The sequence below is a fragment of the Stegostoma tigrinum genome, chromosome 2, assembly GCF_030684315.1.
Source record: "Stegostoma tigrinum isolate sSteTig4 chromosome 2, sSteTig4.hap1, whole genome shotgun sequence".
Taxonomy (NCBI): Eukaryota; Metazoa; Chordata; class Chondrichthyes; order Orectolobiformes; family Stegostomatidae; genus Stegostoma; species Stegostoma tigrinum.
The window spans coordinates 54,258,641-54,280,408 of NC_081355.1; the positions used below are offsets into that span (position 1 = coordinate 54,258,641).

Genomic DNA, 21,768 nt, shown 5'->3' on the forward strand with positions numbered 1-21,768 from the left:
CTGGATTAATAGTTGTGATTATATCACTAGGCTGTTGCCTCGTGGCAGTCTCCCAGATGATATTGTGCAGGTAGAAGCTGAGCACATATTTCTTGTTATGATCTAGGTCAACAAAGGGCTTAATTTCTAACAGGAATCTGCACAACATATTTGTACAATCTCACAATCCAGTGATTGATAGCTGCACCTCCCATGTGAAAAGTATCATGTTTTCCAGGGTTAGCAGTCATGTATACATTATCATAGAGGAGAATGAATGGATTTGCTGCACTGGTACAATTCCCACAGGCCCAAGGAGTCATAAATTGGGCTTATGTGGCATTAAGGCAATGTCAATTCACCCATCAGGAAGGTGCAACACAGGTGAAGTAGGTGGGTGGAGCAATGATGGGTTGCATTTGAGGAGCCTTGGCCCCTGAAATTGTCCCAACAATTGTGAGGTTCTTGCAAGCTACGGGACGAAAATGGAGACTATAGGGAGAATGAGCAAACTGACCATGGTACTGTAGCAGAAGGAACCATTCAACTGGGAAAGGTTTGGGGGTGGGGTACAGAGAAATAGGAATATAGTAGCAACAGGGTACACTATAACTATGGGGACAGATACTGTTCTCTGTCATGTGAGGAGTCCTAGAGGTTGTATTGTTTTCCCAGTGCCAGAGTTAAGGACATCTCCTTGATAAGATTAGAAAGGAGGTTGTGATGAATGAGTTTAAGCAGTTAGAAGCCAAGTTAACAAGCAGAACCTTGAAGTAACAATCTCCGGATTACTACCTGAATATACCATAGCCAAGCTTGGGAATTACACAAAAATACGTGGGAAAGCAAGTGCTAAGGAGGACCCCAACATTCTGCTGAAGAATACAGATAGGTTAAGCAAGTAGGAAAACAGCTTGGCAGATGAAATACAATGTGAGAAATATACAGTTATGTACTTTGTCAGGTGGAATAAAGGAACTGAAGATTGCTTCACAGTTAAAGACTACAGAAAGCTACAGCAGCAAGGGATTTGGAAGTCCTCAGGCATAAATCACAAAAAGCTAGCACCCATGTTCAGCAGGTAATAGGATAGCAAATGGAATACTGGTCTTTATTTCAAAGGAAACATAGTATAAAAATATGGAAGTCTTGCTTGAACTATCCAAGTCAACAATCAGGCCACAGCTGGAATATTGTGAACAGTTTTGTCCCCTTATCTAAAGCAAGATATGACAATATTGGAGGCAGTCCAGAGAAAGTTCACTAGGCTGATTCTGAGTATGGAAGGATTGGCATAGAGAACTTGAGCAGTTTGGGTCTGTACTCATTAAAGTTTAAATGAATTAGGTGACCTTATTGAAATGTACAAGATCCTTAAAGGACTTGACAGGGCTGATGCAGAAAGATTGCTTCCCCTTGTGCGAGAGTCTAAGACAAGAAGGCATCACCTATTAGAGATAAGGAGGATTTTTTTTCCCTCAGAGAGGGCAGTGAATCTGTGGAGTTCTTTACTGTAGATGGTTGTAATGATTTGGTTATTAAGTAAGTTGAAGGCTGAGATAGATTTTATTAAACAGTAACAAATTGAGTGTTCTTGGGAAAGGCAGGAAACTGAAGCTGAGGATTATCAGATCAACAATGGACTCATTGAATGTTGGAGCAGACTGGTTGGACAAAATAACTGACTTCTGCTCCTATGTCTTATGGCCTTATGACCCAAAGGTGATAGAGAAACATTGGATGATCTTCATGCATGTCTGTGCAAGATATCTGGGAGCTGACATGATGCCTTCAACTTGAACCTGACAACATGTGCAAAGATGTTTTTCTAATCAAGCAAAATATATGGGATAAGAATTACCTTCTTCCCTTTATGCCAATCAATATTATAATTGTTGAATTTGTGCTTTCAGTGTTCTGGGTCATAACTGACACTAAACTTAACTGAACCAGCTATATAAATACTATGGACACTAGAACAGGTTATACTCTGGGAATTCTGTGATGAGCATCACAAATAACTCCACAAAGACTCTTCACCATCTACAAGGCATTCTTCATGAGTATGATAGAACATTCTCCACGTTATCCAGTTGACTGCAGCCGCAACAACACTCAAGGATCACAAAACCAACCAGGGGAAGCAGCTCACCAGGAAAAGGCATCCCACCCAGCAAACACATTGGTGTGTTGTGGTGGTACTGCGTACAATCTATAGGATACACGCCAGCAGCTCACGAAGATTCTTCTGGCTGCATCTTCCAAATCACTGACTTTCATCTCTGAGGGGAACATGGTCACTGATGCATGAGACACACCAAATGCATGTTCTCCTCAAACCCACATGCCACTCTGACTGGAACTATCACGCTGTTCCTTCATATAGTTGGGTCAAAGTCCTAGAACTTCCTCCCAAATTGCAGTGTAGGTGCACTTAAACATTACACACTATAGTCGCTAAATAAGGATGATGACTATCAGATTCTTAGGGCAATGAGACATGGGCAATGAACATTGATATTGCTGCAACTCTCACACTCCATGAATGAATAAATTGACCCAAAACCATTTCTACAACTCCCTACCCCACTTTGGACTCACTTTCTGGCTGCAGAAGCACAATGTTCATCCTTATAACCTGGTCAGGCTGACTGTAGATGCATAAACGAAGTTACAAGCTTGTCCAAATAATTTTAACGCAGCTCAAAGCCAAGATACAGGCGGTGCATGGCATCCATATTAGGCACAACAGTGAAGCTATGTTGTACCTTCTTACTTTTGAAATGACAGTAATTATTATTCTCTACATGAAAGCACTATAATACATCACTTTACCTTTCAAACTTCTTCAGTAACAACAGGGCTCGCTCTGTATTCTGTATTTTTTCAATGCTGTTTTCTACAAATGTTCTTAGCTGGGACTGTGTAATAACAATTTCAGTTTTTAATACTGAGTGTGAAAAATTGAAAATATTTAAAACCTCATTGCAGCTTAGTAATAAAAAGTAATACAAATAAATAGAATTTGTACTGATAAAAACAAGTATCTGATTTTATATACCTATATAACAAAAAGCCTCCATTTACAATATCACTTCAATAAATTTAATTGAGTGTTTTTTTTTAATCTTTCCTGTTAACAACAACCACATTTGCCCAAGACAAAGCTCTGACATGAAAAACATTTGTAGTATTATAACAATCATGGCAGTTCATGAAAGAAATTCATGACTAATCAGCTCTTCATCTTAATTTTACATTTCAACAAAAACAAAAGGTTCTCATTGGTCCAAGAAGCACAATGAAATCTCATTAAGAACTAGGAACACAACTATAATTATAAGAACGCCAGTAGAACTAATTTGAATACAGGCATCTTCTTTTGCAATCTAAACACGTAATAATTGAACTATGCTGAAAAGTAAGAAAGAGTTTCAAGGTATAGTGAATTATTCATATCGCTTGTTGCCATAACAATCACCTGATATATTAATTGCATTCTTTGACAGCAACTTATCAAGGACATAGTTATGAGGCATAGTGGTCAAGAAACAACTGGACTAGTTCAAACTATAACTGCAAGGTTATGAAATTAAATGAACAGAATTGTGAGGCAAAAAGCAAACAACCTATATCAAATTTAAAGACGAGCAAGAAAAATAGAAAATGGTAGTCACAAACTTTAGAGGAATTTATGGCCAGCTCTGCGACAAATAGGCAGTTTTTTTTTAAATTGCTATCCACTTGGTTATAATTTCGGAAACCAAATATATAGAAAATGTTGATTGACTCCTAAATAACATGCTGAGTATTAACAATGTAAATTATAGCACTTACATGTACATCACCAGTTTGTTTACAAAATTCGTCATAATCTTGGTCAAAATCAGTTTTCCTCTGATCTAAGAAGTTGTACTGCTTTTTCTTCAAATTAATCACAATACTCTGCAACAGAATACTCAACATTGCTAAATGCATTTGAGGTAGCAGACTCATGCAAGCAACCAATGAAAATATTTGTGTACCTTATTTTTCCACATAATCTCAGTAAAGCAAAATATTGTGAATTTAAGATGAACCTCAATTGAACATATTTTCACCCAAGTTCCTCTGTCTGTTGGGAAGGCAAGGCTAACTCATAAATGTCTTGACAGACAGTTGTACATCCATAAATCTATCCAGTGCAGCTAATTTCTTGCAAGAAAACTTTTACACTTAATTCCTAGGTTACATTCATTAGAAAATCCCATTTATTCAGATAGTGATGCTCACAGACCAGCAAATTCATATTACGACCATACCGACTCCATAAGAGCATAAATGTTGTGAATAAATTGAGATTAGAAGTGACAGAAAAAGGAAATCTGAAGGTGACAAAATACTTGTCACCTTTTTCTTTGAATAAGCTGCTTTGAATTTTTTTCTCTTTCCCATAACAGTTGAGCAATGCTTGGCTGATTAACTTGGATCAGAGATTCCAGAACTGACGACTTTAGCAATCTCAAATGATATCATCTTGCATTTGGAACATTAAAGCAAATAATTACAATCCTCCAATTGTGCACAGTATCTAGCTACTTACTGTTAACTTCCAGACACAACTCTCAGCACCCATTACCCCCACCTCTTCTCATACTGTATGAGATCAGAAATCACACAACGCCAAGTTATAGCCCAACAGGTTTATTTGAAAATACAAGCTTTTGCAGCCTCAGTCCTTCTTCAAGTGTTAGTGAGAGAGGTAGTATCAGGCACAGAATTTATAAGTAAAAGATGAAACTTTTACACCGCTGATGAGGACGCACTAAACAAACCTAAGATGCTGTTCAATCTTTAATCAGTTAGTACGTATTAATTAATTAATATGTATATGTAAATCCCCAAATTCCTTTCAAGTCATGGTCCTGAGAGAACTAAAGGTTTTATCAGTGTAAAGAAGAGGTGACATTTTAAGTCAGACAATGCATGTTAGGTGTGAGACCTTGTTTAGAAGCTGTTTGTATTTTGGCTTGGAGTCAGACTGGTTTTATTTCTAAAGTAGGAATTTATAAAACGGTATATTGACTCTCTGTAAATTGTGCGCTTCTTGGACAAGATAAAACGTAACTGCAAATACAATTCACTCCATAGATTCACATGTGTGTGCGTGCATGTGTGTTGGGGTTGTGGGAGTGAGTGCATTTCTGTGACTGATTGTGTGTGTGGGTACGTGTGAGAGTGTATGGTGTGGCTGGGGTCTTTGTAGTGCGACGTGAACCCAAGATCACAGGTTGAGGCCATCCTCATGGGTGCCTCCACTTAGCAACTCTACTTTGATGTGTATCTCAAAGCCCACTTTGGAGACATTTACCTGAAGATCTGAGGCTGAATATCCTTGACCGCTGAAGAGTTCGTCCATTGGGAGGGATTATCCTTGTTTGGTGATTGTTGCACCGTGTCCATTCACTCATTGTCAAAGCGTCTGCATGGTTGTCCCAATGTACCATGCCTGCAGCATATGTGATAGACAACATTGGCCAAGTCATGTGCATGAGGTGGGTGGTATTCCCATGTGTGACGACAGTGTCCATGTCGAACATCTAGCATTCGTCCTCAGATCTTCAGGTAAACGTCCTCCAAGGTAGACTTTGCCTCTTTTTCACACTGATAAAACCTTTCGCTCTCTCAGGATTGTGACTTGTAAGGAATTCAGGGATTTACATATACATATTAATCAATTAAAACCTTCTAACTGATTAAAGATTTAACAGCATCCTAGGTTTATTTAGTACATCCTCGTCAATGATGTGAACTTTTCATCCATTAGTGATAATTCCTGTGTCTGATACTACCTCTCTCACTAACACCTGAAGAAGGACAGGAGCTGCAAAAGCTCATGTTTTCAAATAAACCTGTTGGACTATAACCTGGTGTCGTGTGATTTCTGCCTTGTCCACCGCAGTCCAACACCAGCACCTCCACATCACACTATATGACTGAAAGTGGAATGCACTGGGAGGAATCCAAGACATTGTGCACTAATTCACTCGACATTGAGAACACAAATAACATTTAATTATCATGAGTATTTCTTGAATATCTTTATTTACAAGTTTCAAGACTACCTGAAATTTAGAAGCCAACTCCTCCAATCCTTCAATTTTGGAATCCTCGAGAGCAGAGAATTCAGTTATTGTGTTAAACATTGTAATAAGTTTCTTCAGGCGTCTTTGAAATGTATCAAATTTGCCAAAGATATACATCTCACTGAAATCAAACTGCCTTTCTGTGGGGTTCTGTTCAAGTTTCTGCTTTGTTTTATGGAAACAGCGTTGATATTCCTAAAAAATACAAAATACAATCCCTTCAAATGGTGTGAATTTTCAAATATAGATTTTCTTTAATACTTGAAACATGCAAAATAGAATTAAGTAAATAGCTTTACATGCCAAGTACATGAATGTCTAGAATTTAAACTGTCTACTTGCAATCTAATGCTGAAGACTTTGCACTTTTCAATCCTGGCTTCAGTTTGAATCCAGCAATGAAGAAACGTGAGAGGCCAAGTAATTGCTGAGAAGCCAAACCTGTTTTCTCATCATAAACTAAGCAATGCCCCTTAAAATCTGTTTTCTGTCCGTTGGCTTACACAGCAGTAGTGAAGTCTCACAATCAGAGTCATACAGCACAGAAACAGAACCTTTGGTCCAACTTGTCCATGCTAACCAGACATCCCAATCTGACCTAGATAATAAAATGTGAGGCTGGATGAACACAGCAGGCCCAGCAGCATCTCAGGAGCACAAAAGCTGACGTTTCGGGAAGGGTCTAGGCCCGAAACGTCAGCTTTTGTGCTCCTGAGATGCTTCTGGGCCTGCTGTGTTCATCCAGCCTCACGTTTTATTATCTTGGATTCTCCAGCATCTGCAGTTCCCATTATCACATCCCAATCTGACCTCATCTGATTTTCCAACATTTGGCCAATATTCCTCTAAACTTTTCCTATTCATAGACCCATCCAGATGCCTTTCAAATGTTCTAATTGTTCTAGCCTCTATCACTTCCTCTGGCAGCTCCCTCCTACATGCACCACCTTCTGCATGAAAATGTAACCCCTTAAGTTCTTTTTAAATAGTTCCTCTCTCACCTTAAACCTATGCCCTTCTAGTTTTGGACTCGACACCTTAGGAATAAGACCTTGGCTATTCATCCTTTCCATGCCCGTCATGATTTAGTAAACCACTTTAAGGTCACCCCTCAGTCTCCGTCACTCCAGCAACAAGAACTCCAGCCCATTCTGCCTCTCCCTATAACTCATACACTCCAGTCCTTGCAACATCTTTTTTGTAAATCCTTACTGAGCCTGCTCGCGTTAAGTAACATTCTTCCAATAGCAGGGCAACTAGAATCAAACACATTATTCCAAAAGTGGCCTTACCAATGTTCTGTACAGCCATAACATGATGCCCAATCTCCTACATTCAATAGTCTGACCACTAAAGGTAAGCATGCCAAATGCCTTCTTCACCACCCTGTCTACCTGTAACTCCACTTTCAAGGAATTATGCGCCTGCACCCCTAGGTCTCTTTGTTTGGAAACACTCCCCAGGGCCCTATCATTGACTGTATAAGTCCTGCCTTGGTTTGCCTTACCAAAATGAAACACCTCACATTTATCTAAATTAAATTCCACCGGCCCAACTTGATCAAGGTCCCATTGTATTCTGAGATAATCTTCTTCAAAATCCACTACACTACCTATTTTGGTGCCATCTGCAAACTTATTAACCATATCTCCAATATCCACATCCAAATCATTTATATAAATTATAAAAAGCTGTGTACCCAGCACCGCTCCTTGTGGCACACCACTTGTCACAGGCCTCCAGTCTGAAAAGCAACCCTCGACCACCAGCCTATGTTTCCGACATTCAAGCCAATTTTGTATCCAATTGGCTAGCTCCCCCTTGTTTCCATGTGATCTAACTTTACTTACTTCAATTGGATAGGAACTCGGTTAGGCCACACCTGGGGTACTTGCGCAGTTTTGGTCTCCTTATCTCAGGAAATATATTATTGCCTTAGAGGGAGTTGTAATAAAGGTCACCAGACTAGTTCTCAGGATCACAGGGCAGTTCTATAAAATGAGACTGGGCGAACCAAACCTGTTCTCTGTACAGTTTCAAAGAATGAGAGGTGAACTCATTGAAACTTCAAAATAGTTCATTGTTTCAGGATATTAATATTACCTGATTTAAATGAATGGCAGACTTCAGTTTTTTAACCACGACTTCTTGTGGTTGATCCCAAATTGTAGCTGTCCCATTATTTGTTATGTGTGCTTTACATGCTGTTATCATTTGATTAGTCACCTGGAAATCAACAAATCAATGTACCAATATCAATTCAGTCAAAAAGTATTGCTCTCATTTGCTCATCTTCATTAGGGTACAAATCAAGCAATCTGGAAAAAAACTGGAAATAAATAGTGACTATCTGAATGTATGGAATTTTATTTATTTTCCTTTTGTATTCTCACTTAAGGAATCTTGAACAATTATCCTACAAAATGTTGTAACTTTGGCATTGTACCTTTACAAACAAAGAAGTGATCTTCTCCGAAGTATTATAGTAACAGGAGATGCTATAAACCATTCGAATTGCATTGATTAGCCCCGGGATTGCTTCCACCATGGAAACCTACATTAAAATTGAATAGACAAGTTGGTTAAAAATCTTTATATGGTTATCTGAATTCTGTCATATTTTGCTTTATAATTAGATGAATCTCACTCAAAAAGTAATGGTGTGTCAACAATACAGGCAAATATTTTTTCTAAATGCATAATTACTGCATAAATCTGTGCAAAAGCCAGGATGTTGTGAGTTCCTGAACTTTATATTCAATTTAAGACAGTCTGCAACTTCCCTTGTATAAATAACATCTCACCCTCAGGTTCAACAGTATTAAAAAGATCTTGCTGGAGTTGTACACAGATTGCTTATTAAACACGCCACAGAAACATACAGCTGGATGAGGTTGTAGCCATGCTCATCAAGCTGCTGGGTTTGGCACAGTGAGCCAAGTTGACTTGTTCTATACTGTAACCTTTGTTGAATTCTATTCATTTATTACCACCAGTAGGAAATTGTAAATACTTACCGGATCATTGTTGTATAATGGATCACAAAACTTTTCTAGAGTATACAGGTACTTCACGTTATCTTTAGCCTCATTACCTGCATCAGTGATTTGAATGTCCAGCTCTCGCCAGGTCTAGAATTACAATGGACAATGCAGAATTATTTTGAGCAACCAAGAAGGCAGTTAACAGTAATTCACATGAAGGCAATTTTTTTCCCGACTATATCCAAAAAAAATTGCTCATGAGTCAATTTCACTGAGGCTATAGCTGCTTATCACTCCCTAAAGATGTACACCATATAACAATTGATGTAATTTAAAAAATGAACTGCAGATGCTGGAAATCCCAAACAAAAACTGAAATTGCAAGAGACATTGATTAGGTCAGGCAGCATTTGTAGATATAAAACAGAGTTAATATTTTGAGTTCAGTGACCCTTCTTCAGAACTGATAGCATCGAGGAAAGATGGTATTTATGTTGATGACAGGAGACAAGTGAGCAGACAGGTGGAGATGGAACCGAAAGAGAGAGAGTAAGGAGAAATGTTAGGAAGACAAAGGGATTCTTATTTGTGTCAGGATGACACTGCACTTTGAAAAGCATCAGAAAACAGAGGCATGTAATGCTGACAACCTGACCTGAAACAATTACATACTCCAATAGGAGATGTGAATTTCAAGAAGTTTGAAAAGGATAACATTGGCAAAGAGAACCTTAAATGAGACTGGGTTCTAAGAGATTGTAGAGGAAACAGAAATCAAAAAGAAAGCATCTGTGAAAATCAGAAGTTCAAGGAATTACCCATGTTCAAGAGAATGACAGAATTCAGGGATATTACAAATAAGCACGCAGTTAACTTAAACTGTCATTAGTCAAGCTAAGGTGGAGGCATAGTACATGATGTAAAATGGATCAAAAGAGAAAGTTTAAGTAATATGGAGGCACATGTTTAATACATGATGTTTACAAAGAGGAAAGTTATCTCTAACTAGTGATGACCCATGTAATTATGGTTTATTGCTAACTAAAGTGAAATAAAGATGTATGGCTTTGCACGAGAAAGCACAGGAGCTTTCAACACACACTGAATTAGACGATTTTGACAGGCAATGGATGCTATTATATTTAGTAAATGAAAATGGTCAGGTTAGACCTTATATGAGGATAAACTGCTGGAGATCAGAGCTGAGAACATCATTATCAGGAACAGAATAGCCATGAAACAGAAACAAGTGCTATTGGAAATGGATGTTTCAAGTTGGTAAAGGTTATAATGAGGGGTATGGAAGCCTCTGAAAATACCAATAGGTTCCAATAATAAATACATATCAGACTGACAATGCATAAAGAGACAAAAGGGGGAGATTTTAAAACAGAGGTGCATCACAAGCACGCCTATTCACGAATGCCCAAGGCCTGCCTGATCCATATTAAGGCAGAGCTCAAAATGGATCCAACTGTTTCTGGTCAGACATTGTGTATTTTTGCAAGTAGAAATCTACCCCAGATATAGGACTCTAACTACAATTTCTGGTGCATATTACTGGAGCACGCTTTTGTACATGTGTTGAACAGCCTAACCAGATTTCCTTAAAGTAACTACTCGAGGTCAATCAAACAAAGGCATATAGTAATCTCCAAATACCATGTAATAAGCAGACTATTTAATGTATTCATTCACAGTATGTGTGTCTCCCAGCATTTATTATTTGTTACATTATTACTTTAAAACAGCTCTAACCCCACATTGCTGAGTAATACCATGCAAGACGCATCAATATTATAGATACAAAATTTGACAGTGCAGGACTGGAGGGGTGCTGAAAAAATTCACATTTTGTTCAAAGTTTTTACCTCGTACACATCTGGGAAATTCCTGAGAATACTTATGCTAAAGGAACTGGCTACCCTGCCATGATATATACAAAACTTTGCACTTAGCTTTAACATCTTTATTATGCTGGACAGTATTTAATACATGTTGGTATTGAAGGCATGAAAAGATGTAATTCTAACCCCTTATGTCACCTACACTCTAATCTTTTGAAAAGCTCAAGCAATGGAAAAGACCAGAGGAAGCACCTTAAGAAGTTTAGACTTTGCGGTTGTGAGAACTCCAAGTACTGCTTTCACATCCTGACCCTTTAATTGTTCAAGTAGATAATTGAACCTTGACATTCTTTTCTTCCAATGATCCAGTTCTGCACGTGGACCTAGATCATCAGCTTCCTTACGCAATTGTTCACTTTCAGCAAGAACCTGGAAATGCAGAGTGATTGAAAATGGAATGGTTCCAGTTCTGTATTATATTGACAATATTCGTACAGTACCACATTTCACAAAGACTCTGAATAAACTGCTTTTTAATCCAAATTACAAACGAAACCCTATGTAGCTGTGAAAAAATAAACTATCCTTCCTCATCCTGCTTGGTCTGTTGACAGCCTTTGACACAGCTGACCAGACCTTCCTCCTCTAGTATTTTGCTAAAGGTATCTGGCCGGGTGCAATAAAATATATTAATGACTTTGATGAGGGAAGTGAATGCTTCTAGATGACACAAAAATAAGTGGTAAGGTACGTTATAAGGAAAATACAAAGAGTATGCAGAGGGCTATGGACAGGTTAAGTGATTCTGAAATAAATAGGGAGAGAGGGAGAGGTGGACCGAAGATGGATAGAGGAGAAGATAGGTGGAGAGGAGAGTATGGTTGGGAAGGTAGGGAGGGGATAGGTCAGTCCGGGGAGGACGGACAGGTCGAGTGGGCGGGATGAGGTTAGTAGGTAGGAAATGGATGTGCGGCTTGAGGTGGGAGGAGGGATAGGTGAGAAGAAAAACAGGTTAGGGAGGCAGGGACGAGCTGGGCTGGTTTTGGGATACAGTGGGGGGAGGAGAGATTTTGAAGCTGGTGAAATCCACATTGATACCATTGGGCTGCAGGGTTCCCAAGCGGAATATGAGTTGCTGTTCCTGCAACCTACGGGTGGCATCATTATGGCACTGCAAGAGGCCCAGGATGGACATGTCATCTAAGGAATGGGAGGGGGAGTGGAAATGGTTTGCAACTGGGAGGTGTGGTTGTTTATTGCGAACCGAGCGTAGGTGTTCTGCAAAGCAGTCCCCAGGCCTCCGCGTGGCTTCCCCAATGTAGAGAAAACCACACCGGGTACAGCGGATACAGTATACCACACTGGCAGGTGTGCAGGTGAACATCTGCTTGATGTGGAAAGTCATCTTGGGGCCTGGGATGGGAGTGAGGGAGGAGGTGTGGAGGCATGTGTAGCACTTCCTGCAGTTGCAGGGGAAACTGCCAGGTGTGGTGGGGTTGGAGGGGAGTGTGGAGCGGACAAGGGAGTCGCGGAGAGAGTGGTCTCTCCTGAAGGCAGACTAGGGTGGGGTTGGAAAAATGTCTTTAGTAGTGGGGTCGGATTGTAGATGGTGGAAGTGTCGGAGGATACTTACCTACGAACCTCATCCCGCTCCCTTGACTTGTCTGTCCTCCCCGGACTGACCTATCCTCTCCCTACCTCCCCACCCATACTCTCCTCTCCGCCTATCTTCTCCTCTATCCATCTTCAGTCCGCTTCCCCCTCTTTCCCTATTTATTTCAGAATCCTCTCCCCATTTCCCTTTTCTGATGAAGGGTCTAGGCCCGAAACGTCAGCTTTTGTGCTCCTGAGATGCTGCTTGGCCTGCTGTGTTCATCCAGCCCCACACTTTGTTGTCTCTTTACCTCAATTTTACTTCTTCCAATCCCACCACAGTTGATAATTAATCAGGCTGCACATAACACACCTAGTACTGAATGAGCTGAGCTATCCTATGGATAAACATTGGGAATATGGAAACTATCATCTCTATTCCTTAGCGATTTGATTGCATCCCTTTCCAAGACAACTGTTGGAGGCTAAAACTGACTATCCACAATCTCGATATCATATATTCTCCCAAAATATTTCCCTAGCACACCTTTTGTTAGTAAAACCATGTGTTTGCAACTCTGTACCATTGCTTGACTTCACCCCTGTCTTTCCCCAAGTTTGTTACTGAAAACTTCATCTGTGCTTTTATTACCTCCAGACTCAACAGTTCCAATATTCTCCAAAAGCTCCTGCTGGCAGTCTAACTTCTGTAATCATCAGGTCATTCAAAACTTTCCTGGCCCTATCCTTACACATGCCAAGAGCTGTTTGCCCTTTACCTCTGAGTTGCTGATCTGCATTGGGATCGCAGTTAAGTAATGGCAATTTTGAAACTTTCATCCATGTTTTCAAGTACTTAGTGGCCAGGTTTCTCTCTATCTCCGCATAATTCTCCAGCATCATAACGCTCCAAGATATCTAATCCTAGCCTCATGAGCATTCCTAGTTTGACTGTCTCATCATGGTGGCTGTGCCTTCAAAGTTCCCTCCCAAGCTTCAGAATTCCCTTTCAACAACTCCTCACATCTCTTTCCTCCGTTAAGATGGACTTTAAAAGCTACACCTTTGACCAAGCATTTGCCCACTTGTTCAAAGGTCTCAAAGATCACATGATCTTTGTATCAAATTTTGTTTCATAATGTACCTTAGAAGCTCCTCTGAATGTAACAACGTTGTAAGCACTACAGGAATTTAAATTGCTACGACTGGATACTCTGCTCACTGTACCTCCATTACTGAAGCCTTCCATCATTCAATCCCAATAATGTTTCAAGATAGTCCTGTCCAAGCTTCTAGTGGGCACAATAATATGGCCTCATTAACAAAATTAAAGTAACTTCTGAATCCATTCTAGCAGTGGATTCCAAATTATTTGCTTACTTTTGTTGTGTTACACTTCAGCAGAATTTTAATCATACATAGAAATAAAAAAACAGCAACTTAGATGGGGTGCAGTCAAGGCAACCAGTACTACCTAACTGTATCACAGCAACGAGTGGATGGCTTCAGGAGAAATCGTTGGACAAGATTAAAATGTATTTTGAAGAAATGTATTTTCTTTCAAGAGTTCAGAATTCTTATTTAGAAGTCTTTTTTTAAAATTCTTGTTGAAAATGCTAAATGCTTCAAGAAGTGCTTTATTGACAATATCAGTCAGTGTATCTATTTAAACATTTAAATAGGAAATCCCGTCAGCACAGCATTCACCAGCATGTTGTTCTAAAGAGCACCGTAATCCTCTGAGTCCCCATGTTGAGCACATGATCTCACATAAAGAAGAGGAGTTATTTTCGAAGGAAAACTGGAATTCACATTTAATATACACACTCAGAATCATGCCATTGCAGGCCACCATGTGTGAGCCTCAGAACAAATTGTTTCCTTTCATACAAAACAAACCATACTAAAGAATCAACTCAGGAGAAAAACACTCAAAAATAACATGAAATGCTATTTTGAACAGTGAGATATAGTCTTATTCACAATCATCTCTTAACATCTGCATTCTTAAATGTAAGCAATTAGTACCTTAGGCAAAAACAAGCTGTAGCAGAATATCAACCACAAATAATGTGTTCCAAAAATGTCTCAGCACACAAAACATTTAATTTGAGTTCATGTGAATGTTTGTAAAGTATAAGAAAATGTTTTAAAAATGTTTAAAACCTACAACAATTCTTCTCTATCCTGGACCTTCCCAGTTATCCATCCATTTAGCTTGGCATTTTTGAGTCCTGTGGAAATATGCCCCACCCTAGAGCACAGAGACCAGTTTTGAATAAAATCCTTAATGAGTCACACCCTATTATCTGTAAACATGAGGTCATGCAAGAAAGGTCTTCAGAACAGATAGAAAACATTTTAACATTACCTGCTCAATTTGATTGATCCACACTTTCATACATGCTTCAATCTTTTCTAAAGCTTCAGTGCTATTGGCTAGAGACAAATAATCTGAAGGGCCTTTAATGAGCCTCAAATCAAAGGTCTTGCATTCTTTCAAATTCACCTACGATCCAAAAAATAAGTAACATTTTAGAAAGGCAGAAAAATAAGTTATTGACTGGCTGCAAATTTAATCAGTGCTAATCTAAAACAGTCTAAGTTCAATCCATTATTGCCATAATAGCAACAGGCTGAAAGAACAAAACTCAAAGTTACAAAAGTAATTTTAATAAAGATTTAATAAAGTTGTAATGGAGGCTTCCTCTTACTACTGCTCCCTGTACTATTTAACTTTGCAACCAAAGGTTAGGAGACTCTCTTTGAAGAACGCCAGCATCTCATGCTGATCATATCACCATACCCCAGAAATCCTTGAAACTGAGGATTCAGCCGAACATCCAAATGCTTGATATCGCCTCACACATCAATCAATGCTGCCAGCCTTACACCCACCTCTCAATATCTCCACATACACCTCACTATGCAGCTATGACTGGCTCATCACCTAAACAGAGTAATACACGTCCATTGACATTCTGCCCTCTTCCTTGAAGCAGAAGTTGGTAGACAACAGAATGGAGGACAGAAAAAAATCAGACAAGAATGTCTACATCTACTGAAACCGTACAGAGGAGATGGTTCTCTGCATCATGGAGTTAGTTGCAAGGGTCGAGGATACAATATTGCTGAGAACACAAAGGAATGCGGTATTCATCCATCATTTAAATTTCAGTTTGCCCTCAGACTACTGTGTAGCAAGATGAGCAAGCTGCTGATGGGCAGATCTGTGGCAGCTTGCTTCCAATCCCACACACCATCCCACATACCAACCTTTCTCTTCACTCAAGGGTGAGTTCACAGATGAGGTTAGAGAACTCACATGGAGATAAGCATTGTATGGCAAGCACGCTAACATTCTGGATACATCTTCCACTAGTCAATTGGCTGTACACTCATTCCCCATCTGAACAAAATAAAACAGGGCATCCCCCTCCATCAGCAAGCATGTGGAACCTATCATGCTACAGCATCTGAAGGCTAATATCACAGTTTCTACTGAAGCACAAATGTCTTCCATTCTGCAACAAAGATTTAGTGTCACTATGGAAGTACAGACCGTTGCGCTCATGACTCATGATATTGTTATGGAGCAAACCAAACCCCCTTCAAATATGCAAAGGAGATAGTCTAGACCTTAACTTGTATTCTATTTAAAGGCAAGTGGAAGATGTTGAGTTTTAGATGTAATTTAGTTGGTCACACTACTCAGCTTTAAGTAAAACATACTTCATTCTTACATGCAGTTACACAGATTCAAAAGAAAGAAGAATTGGTAGAACATTAACTCTTCTGGAAAATGTAGCAGCATAATAGATTACCTAAGTATCAAACAGCAACTCTGATCACACCCTTGGTAAAGGAACATTCAGTAAATTAGATAGTCTCACATGCAATGTTTCTCTGGTCCAGCAGAAAAGAACACCAACAGAAAATTCCAGCAGAGACAGAACTCCAGCATTTTGTTGTGGCTGAGAGAGATATATAACAGCTTCTACAGCCAACTTTAAAGCCTCAATGAATGAAAGCTATACTAAAGCCTTGGTTCTGTAGAAACCTGACTCCACCCATTCATACTGCTTCTACTATTTTAACTATAACTAACAAATCAAGGGCCTTACAAGCATTCACGTTACTGGCTTAGAAGAGGCAACTTGGCACCTCTAACTATAAACATGTCTTCATTAAAAAAATTGGGCAAAATACACCTCTTACAGCCATACTATGTCACAACATTTCTAACAATCCAAAGGAATTTCTGAAGTATCACAATAACCCATCAGTCTGTTCCCAAAATTACAGATTTGCCAAACCATTGCCCCAAGATAGTGGCAGTGGTTCTGTGAAGCACGAATCTGCAGTTCACTTTCAGGAGAACACTATTTTGTACTCTCAATCCTACCACTCTGGACGTAGCCAAGACTGCTTCAGCCCAAGCCGAGGTGATGTCATCTGAAGGTAGACCTTATATGTGCAGAGCTACCTGAGGTTACCTTCCAAGGTTATCTACATTCTTCTGAATTAAAATTCAACAGCATTCTAACACCTACGCTGCAGCCCTAAGAGAGTCAAAGAAGACAGCATTCAGAGTGCCCAAAGCGAGGTTAGTTAAACTTTGTGTGCATTATGGCAAGAACAAATTTATCAATTTGGATTGTCAGTAAGAACTATTCCCTCAATGGACATGTTGTCCAGCACGAAGCATATGCTCACAAATGCTAATAAACACATAACTGAGCAATGCAGGAGTTTTCCAGAGTTTCTCAGGCAACGGCAGCATTGCTCAAGGATGTAAATACAGTGTTCAATAATGTTTCTTGTAACAGGATAGGTGTCATTGTATGCCCATTATCTAAAGCTGTGCAGATTTCAACCCTAATTTATCAGCCAATACCAAAATTGTTTCTTGTCATCCTGCAGCTAACCTGTAACTTGCTGCATTATTCCAAATATAGGTGTCATAGAAGATTGCGCAGAATGATCAGATCATGACTACTGCCAAGGCAACAGGCATTTTACTACATGATATTGCCTGTCAAGGTAACAGTGGGTCCTAATTCTCATAAATGGAGTAAGGCCCTATTGTTGAAGAGAGTCACTGAGGCTCTACGTAGCACAGAGAAAAGGTTTCATCTCCTTCCATCTCCAGAAAAAAATGTGAGGGTGAACACAGGAGTTTGCAAAAATTACAAACATTCCCTTTTCTGTTTTCACATCACACATCTAATGTGAAATCTGATGTTTTCATAGAATCTCCAGAGTGTGGAAACAGCCCCTTCACCCCAAAACGTCCACACCAACTCTCTGAAGAGCATCCCACCCAGACCCATACTTCTAACCTTTGCCTGTAATGCTGTATTTCCCATGGTTCACTATATTTGCACAAGAGGTGTATACCAAGGGGATGGAATCATTTTTGGCACAGGGGCTGCATGGTTGCTCGGTGGTTAGCACTGCAGCCTCATAGCACTAGGGACCTGGGTTCAATGGTACCCTCAGGTAACTGCCTGTGTGAGTTTTCACATTCTCCCCGTGTCTGTGTGGGTTTCCTCTGGATGCTTCGGTTTCCACCCACAGGCCCAATGGATTAGCCATGGGAAATACAGGATTACAGGGAAAGGGTAGGGGGATGGGTCTGGGTGGGATACTCTACCGCAAGAAAGCGGTGCTACAGAGCTCAATTTCTCCTCCTCCCTTGGGTACAGAAGGGGATTTTCCACAAGTATGTACACTAAGTTGAACCATAAGAATGATCAAACCTTATCTGAATGGTGTACACAGTCTGTTGTAATGCAGAAACTAACGTAACATGACCCTACTGTTAGTTAAAAGCTAACTTCACCTGATCCAGTTGAATGGACATACAGGACTGAACATGCCTTTGTGTTTCAGGACCCCCACGTCCAGGTCAAATGGGCAGCCTGAATTTGTTGGTAATGAGAATGACACAAAGAAATTTTCAGAGATTTCTAAATTGGCTACCTTTAAGGTTGTTTCAGGATAATGGGTCAGTCCCAGACACAGCTCACTCTGAGGGTCAGTTGATCTGAAGTCCTGGCAGCCCAATTGTTAGAGGTGGGAGTTGATAGGACAGTTTGGGAATCATGAGGGAGTTTCAACATAGAGACAGCTGCCATGGAGTGATTAAATCCAAAATGACCAAGTAGGCAAGGCCCTGGATCACAGGGAAAAGTTCTTGGATGAATTGCTAGGAATGTAAAAGTTATGCTTCTTGCTGGTAGCCCCACTTTTGGTGAATGGGAGTCTCTAATACCAACTGTTCACAAGAGCTAATGGCCACTATGTGCGATGGGGTCTATAGGGTCACCAGTTTTATACTGGAAGACCACTGAATTAATCTCTGCTTGGGGTCTTGAATTTGCTAATTGTTTACCAACCTCCATTGGAGGGCCTGGTTCAAGTGATACCTGTTTTAGAGGTGCATCATAACATGTGTCAACAGGTTAATTCAAAATATCTATATCCATCTCTATTTAGTGCGCACGCAATCTGTCTCCCTGCACAACCCTAAAAACCTCCCCAATAACAGGAATGCTTTGGGAAGCTGCTACATCTCTTGAAGTTGCAAAATTCTGCCAGGAACTGCTGAATCATTGCCGAAGAAATTGTAATGTGTGCTCAAGGAAACATGGAAGGATGAAGTAAGTAGAACCACAGCTCCCCTTACATTTATAAATGTTTTTGGATGCAGCATTCAATTGTTAAGACATATAGGCAGAATAAAACTTACTAAACATTTTAACATGCAAATAAAATGCATGCTGTAGCAATTGCTTACTTTCTCCATCAGGCTTTCCTGAGCACCAGACAGAATGCTCACAAACCCATCCAATGAGTTCAGGAAGTCTTGGCGCACAGCACTGGCCTGAGGACTGCTAAGCTCACCCCAACCATCATTCATCTTCTTTAAGGCAGGAACAAACACATCTGACAAAAGTTGTTCGACGGCTTTCAGCAACCCAACTTCAGATGTATCAAGGACATTGAAGGTTACATCCTAAGAAATTATATACAAAACAAAATTGCCTTAATCATCAATATTTTATTGAATAATGTATTTAGCAGAGTCCATTAACATCACACACTTTAGATACGATTGTTTTGCAACACAGTACTACATTAACAATGAATGCAGTCTTCTGCTCCCGACGAAGGCAGGAAGGATATTTAATTTAGGTCGTGACATACCTAAACCTACTGCCTTCCCGTCACTGTGGGATAGTTCTGGGGAGGAAGGCCCATAGCGGACCTTCCCACACTGCTGCCAACTGAGGCCCTTAAATGGCAAATTAAGGACCAATTAAAGGTCACAGGACACCACCACTGCAACTAATACAGATGAAAGCAGGCCTGTCATCATGCAGTTCAACGGCGTTCTCAACCAAAGTCAGGGGCAGCACGGTGACTCAGTGGTTAGCACTGTAGCCTCATAGCACCAGGTACCCAGGTTCAATTCCAGCCCTGGGTAACTGTCTGTGTGGAGTTTGCACATTCTCCCCGTGTCTGCGTGGGTTTCCTCCAGGTGCTCCAGTTTCCTCCCACAGTCCAAAGATGTGCAGGCTAGGTGGATTGGCCATGCTAAATTGTCCGTAGTGTTCAGGGATGTGTAGGTTATAGGGGGATGGGTCTGGGTGGGATGTTTCAAGGGGTGGTGTGGACTTGTTGGGCTGAAGGGCCTGTTCCCACACTGTAGGGAATCTAAAAAAAAAGTCATTCAGTTTTTATGACTAGAAGCCTGAGTCCAGTGAGGTTCTGCTCAGATCAGTTTTGGAGCTCTAGCTGTTTGTGATTAAGACTTGAATGTAGGAGGGTTGATCAGTGAATTCACAGATAATATGAAAATTGGTAAACTGGAATATTGTGAGGAGGATAGCCTTAGATTACAGGAGGATAGAAACAGGATGGTCAGGACGGCTGATCAGTGGCAAATGGAATTCAATCTTGATAATGTGAGGTGATGCACTTGATCAGAATAAACAGTGCAAGGGAATACATAACGAACAGTAGGACCCTGGGAAGCAGAAAGGATCAAAGGGACCTTGGTGTGATGTCCACCGGTCCTTTAAGGTAGAGGGATAGATAGATAAAGTAGTTGAGAAGGCATTTGGATACTTGACTTTATTAACCAAGGTATAGAGTTTGAGACGAGGGAGGTTATACTGGAACTGTATAAAATGTTGGATAGGCCACAGCTGGAGTATTGTGTGTAGTTCTGCAATCAACATTATATGAGGGATGTGAATACACGGCTGGGTGCAGTGGGGTTTTACTAGAATGTTGCCCAAGTTGGGATGTTTTAATAACACACAGCGATTGGATAGACTGGGGTTGTTTACCTTGAAACAAAAGTGACTGAGTGGGGTCATGAATGAGATGTATAAAATTATGAGGGGGCACAGATAGGGTAGACATAAAGAAAATTTTCCCCTTGGTAGAGGCATCTATGACCAGGTGCCACAGCAAAATACCTAGCCTTCAGGTATAACCCTGCCACAGCAACCTCTGCAAGACATGTTACATCAGTGACATGGACACTACCTTCACACATGGGAACACCACCCACCACATGCACGGCAGATAACTCAAGTGACTCAGCCAACGTTGTCTATCTCTAGCGCTGCAGTCAAGGATGCCCGAAGTATGGCACAATGGGAAAACCATGCAGATGCTACGACAACGGGTGAATGGAAACTGAGAAACAATTGCCAAACAGGGATAATCCCTCACAGCGGGAGACAACATCAGCAGTCAAGTACATTCGGCCTCGAATCATCGGGTATACATCATCCAAGATAACTCTGGGACACACAATAACGTAGAGGCACCGAGCAGAGGCTGATAGCAAAGTTCAGTTCCCATGAAGATGGCTTCAAACAAGCTCTTAAGTTGATGTCGCATGACACGAGATCACACAACACTATACACACTCACATGGACACGGACACACACACACACGCACGCATGCACACACACTATCTCTGCCACACACACATACACATACTCTTTCTGACATACACACCTACACTCTTCTTCTCACACACACATACGCACTATTTCACACACACATACGCACTCTGTCTCTCACATACACATACGCACTATTTTACACACACAAACGCACTCTCTCTCTCACACACATACGCTCGTTCTCTCTCTCTCACACACACTCTCTGTCTGCCCCACACACACACACACACACACATTGTTTCTGACATA

The 21,768-nt window shown here is 40.4% G+C and overlaps 1 protein-coding gene across 1 annotated transcript in view; it reads right to left on the bottom strand.

Annotated features, from left to right (window-relative positions):
• dnah5 (dynein, axonemal, heavy chain 5) overlaps nt 1-21,768 on the bottom strand; it is a 372,198-nt gene that overhangs the window by 213,651 nt on the left and 136,779 nt on the right. Inside the window, exons 5-13 of the mRNA XM_048562706.2 lie at nt 19,331-19,549; nt 14,900-15,037; nt 11,188-11,364; nt 9,122-9,235; nt 8,551-8,658; nt 8,208-8,330; nt 6,084-6,299; nt 3,817-3,924; nt 2,815-2,900 (exon numbers count right to left, since the gene is read on the bottom strand). Coding sequence (XP_048418663.2) covers nt 2,815-2,900; nt 3,817-3,924; nt 6,084-6,299; nt 8,208-8,330; nt 8,551-8,658; nt 9,122-9,235; nt 11,188-11,364; nt 14,900-15,037; nt 19,331-19,549 — 1,289 coding nt within the window. The remainder of the gene's footprint in view (nt 1-2,814; nt 2,901-3,816; nt 3,925-6,083; nt 6,300-8,207; nt 8,331-8,550; nt 8,659-9,121; nt 9,236-11,187; nt 11,365-14,899; nt 15,038-19,330; nt 19,550-21,768) is intronic.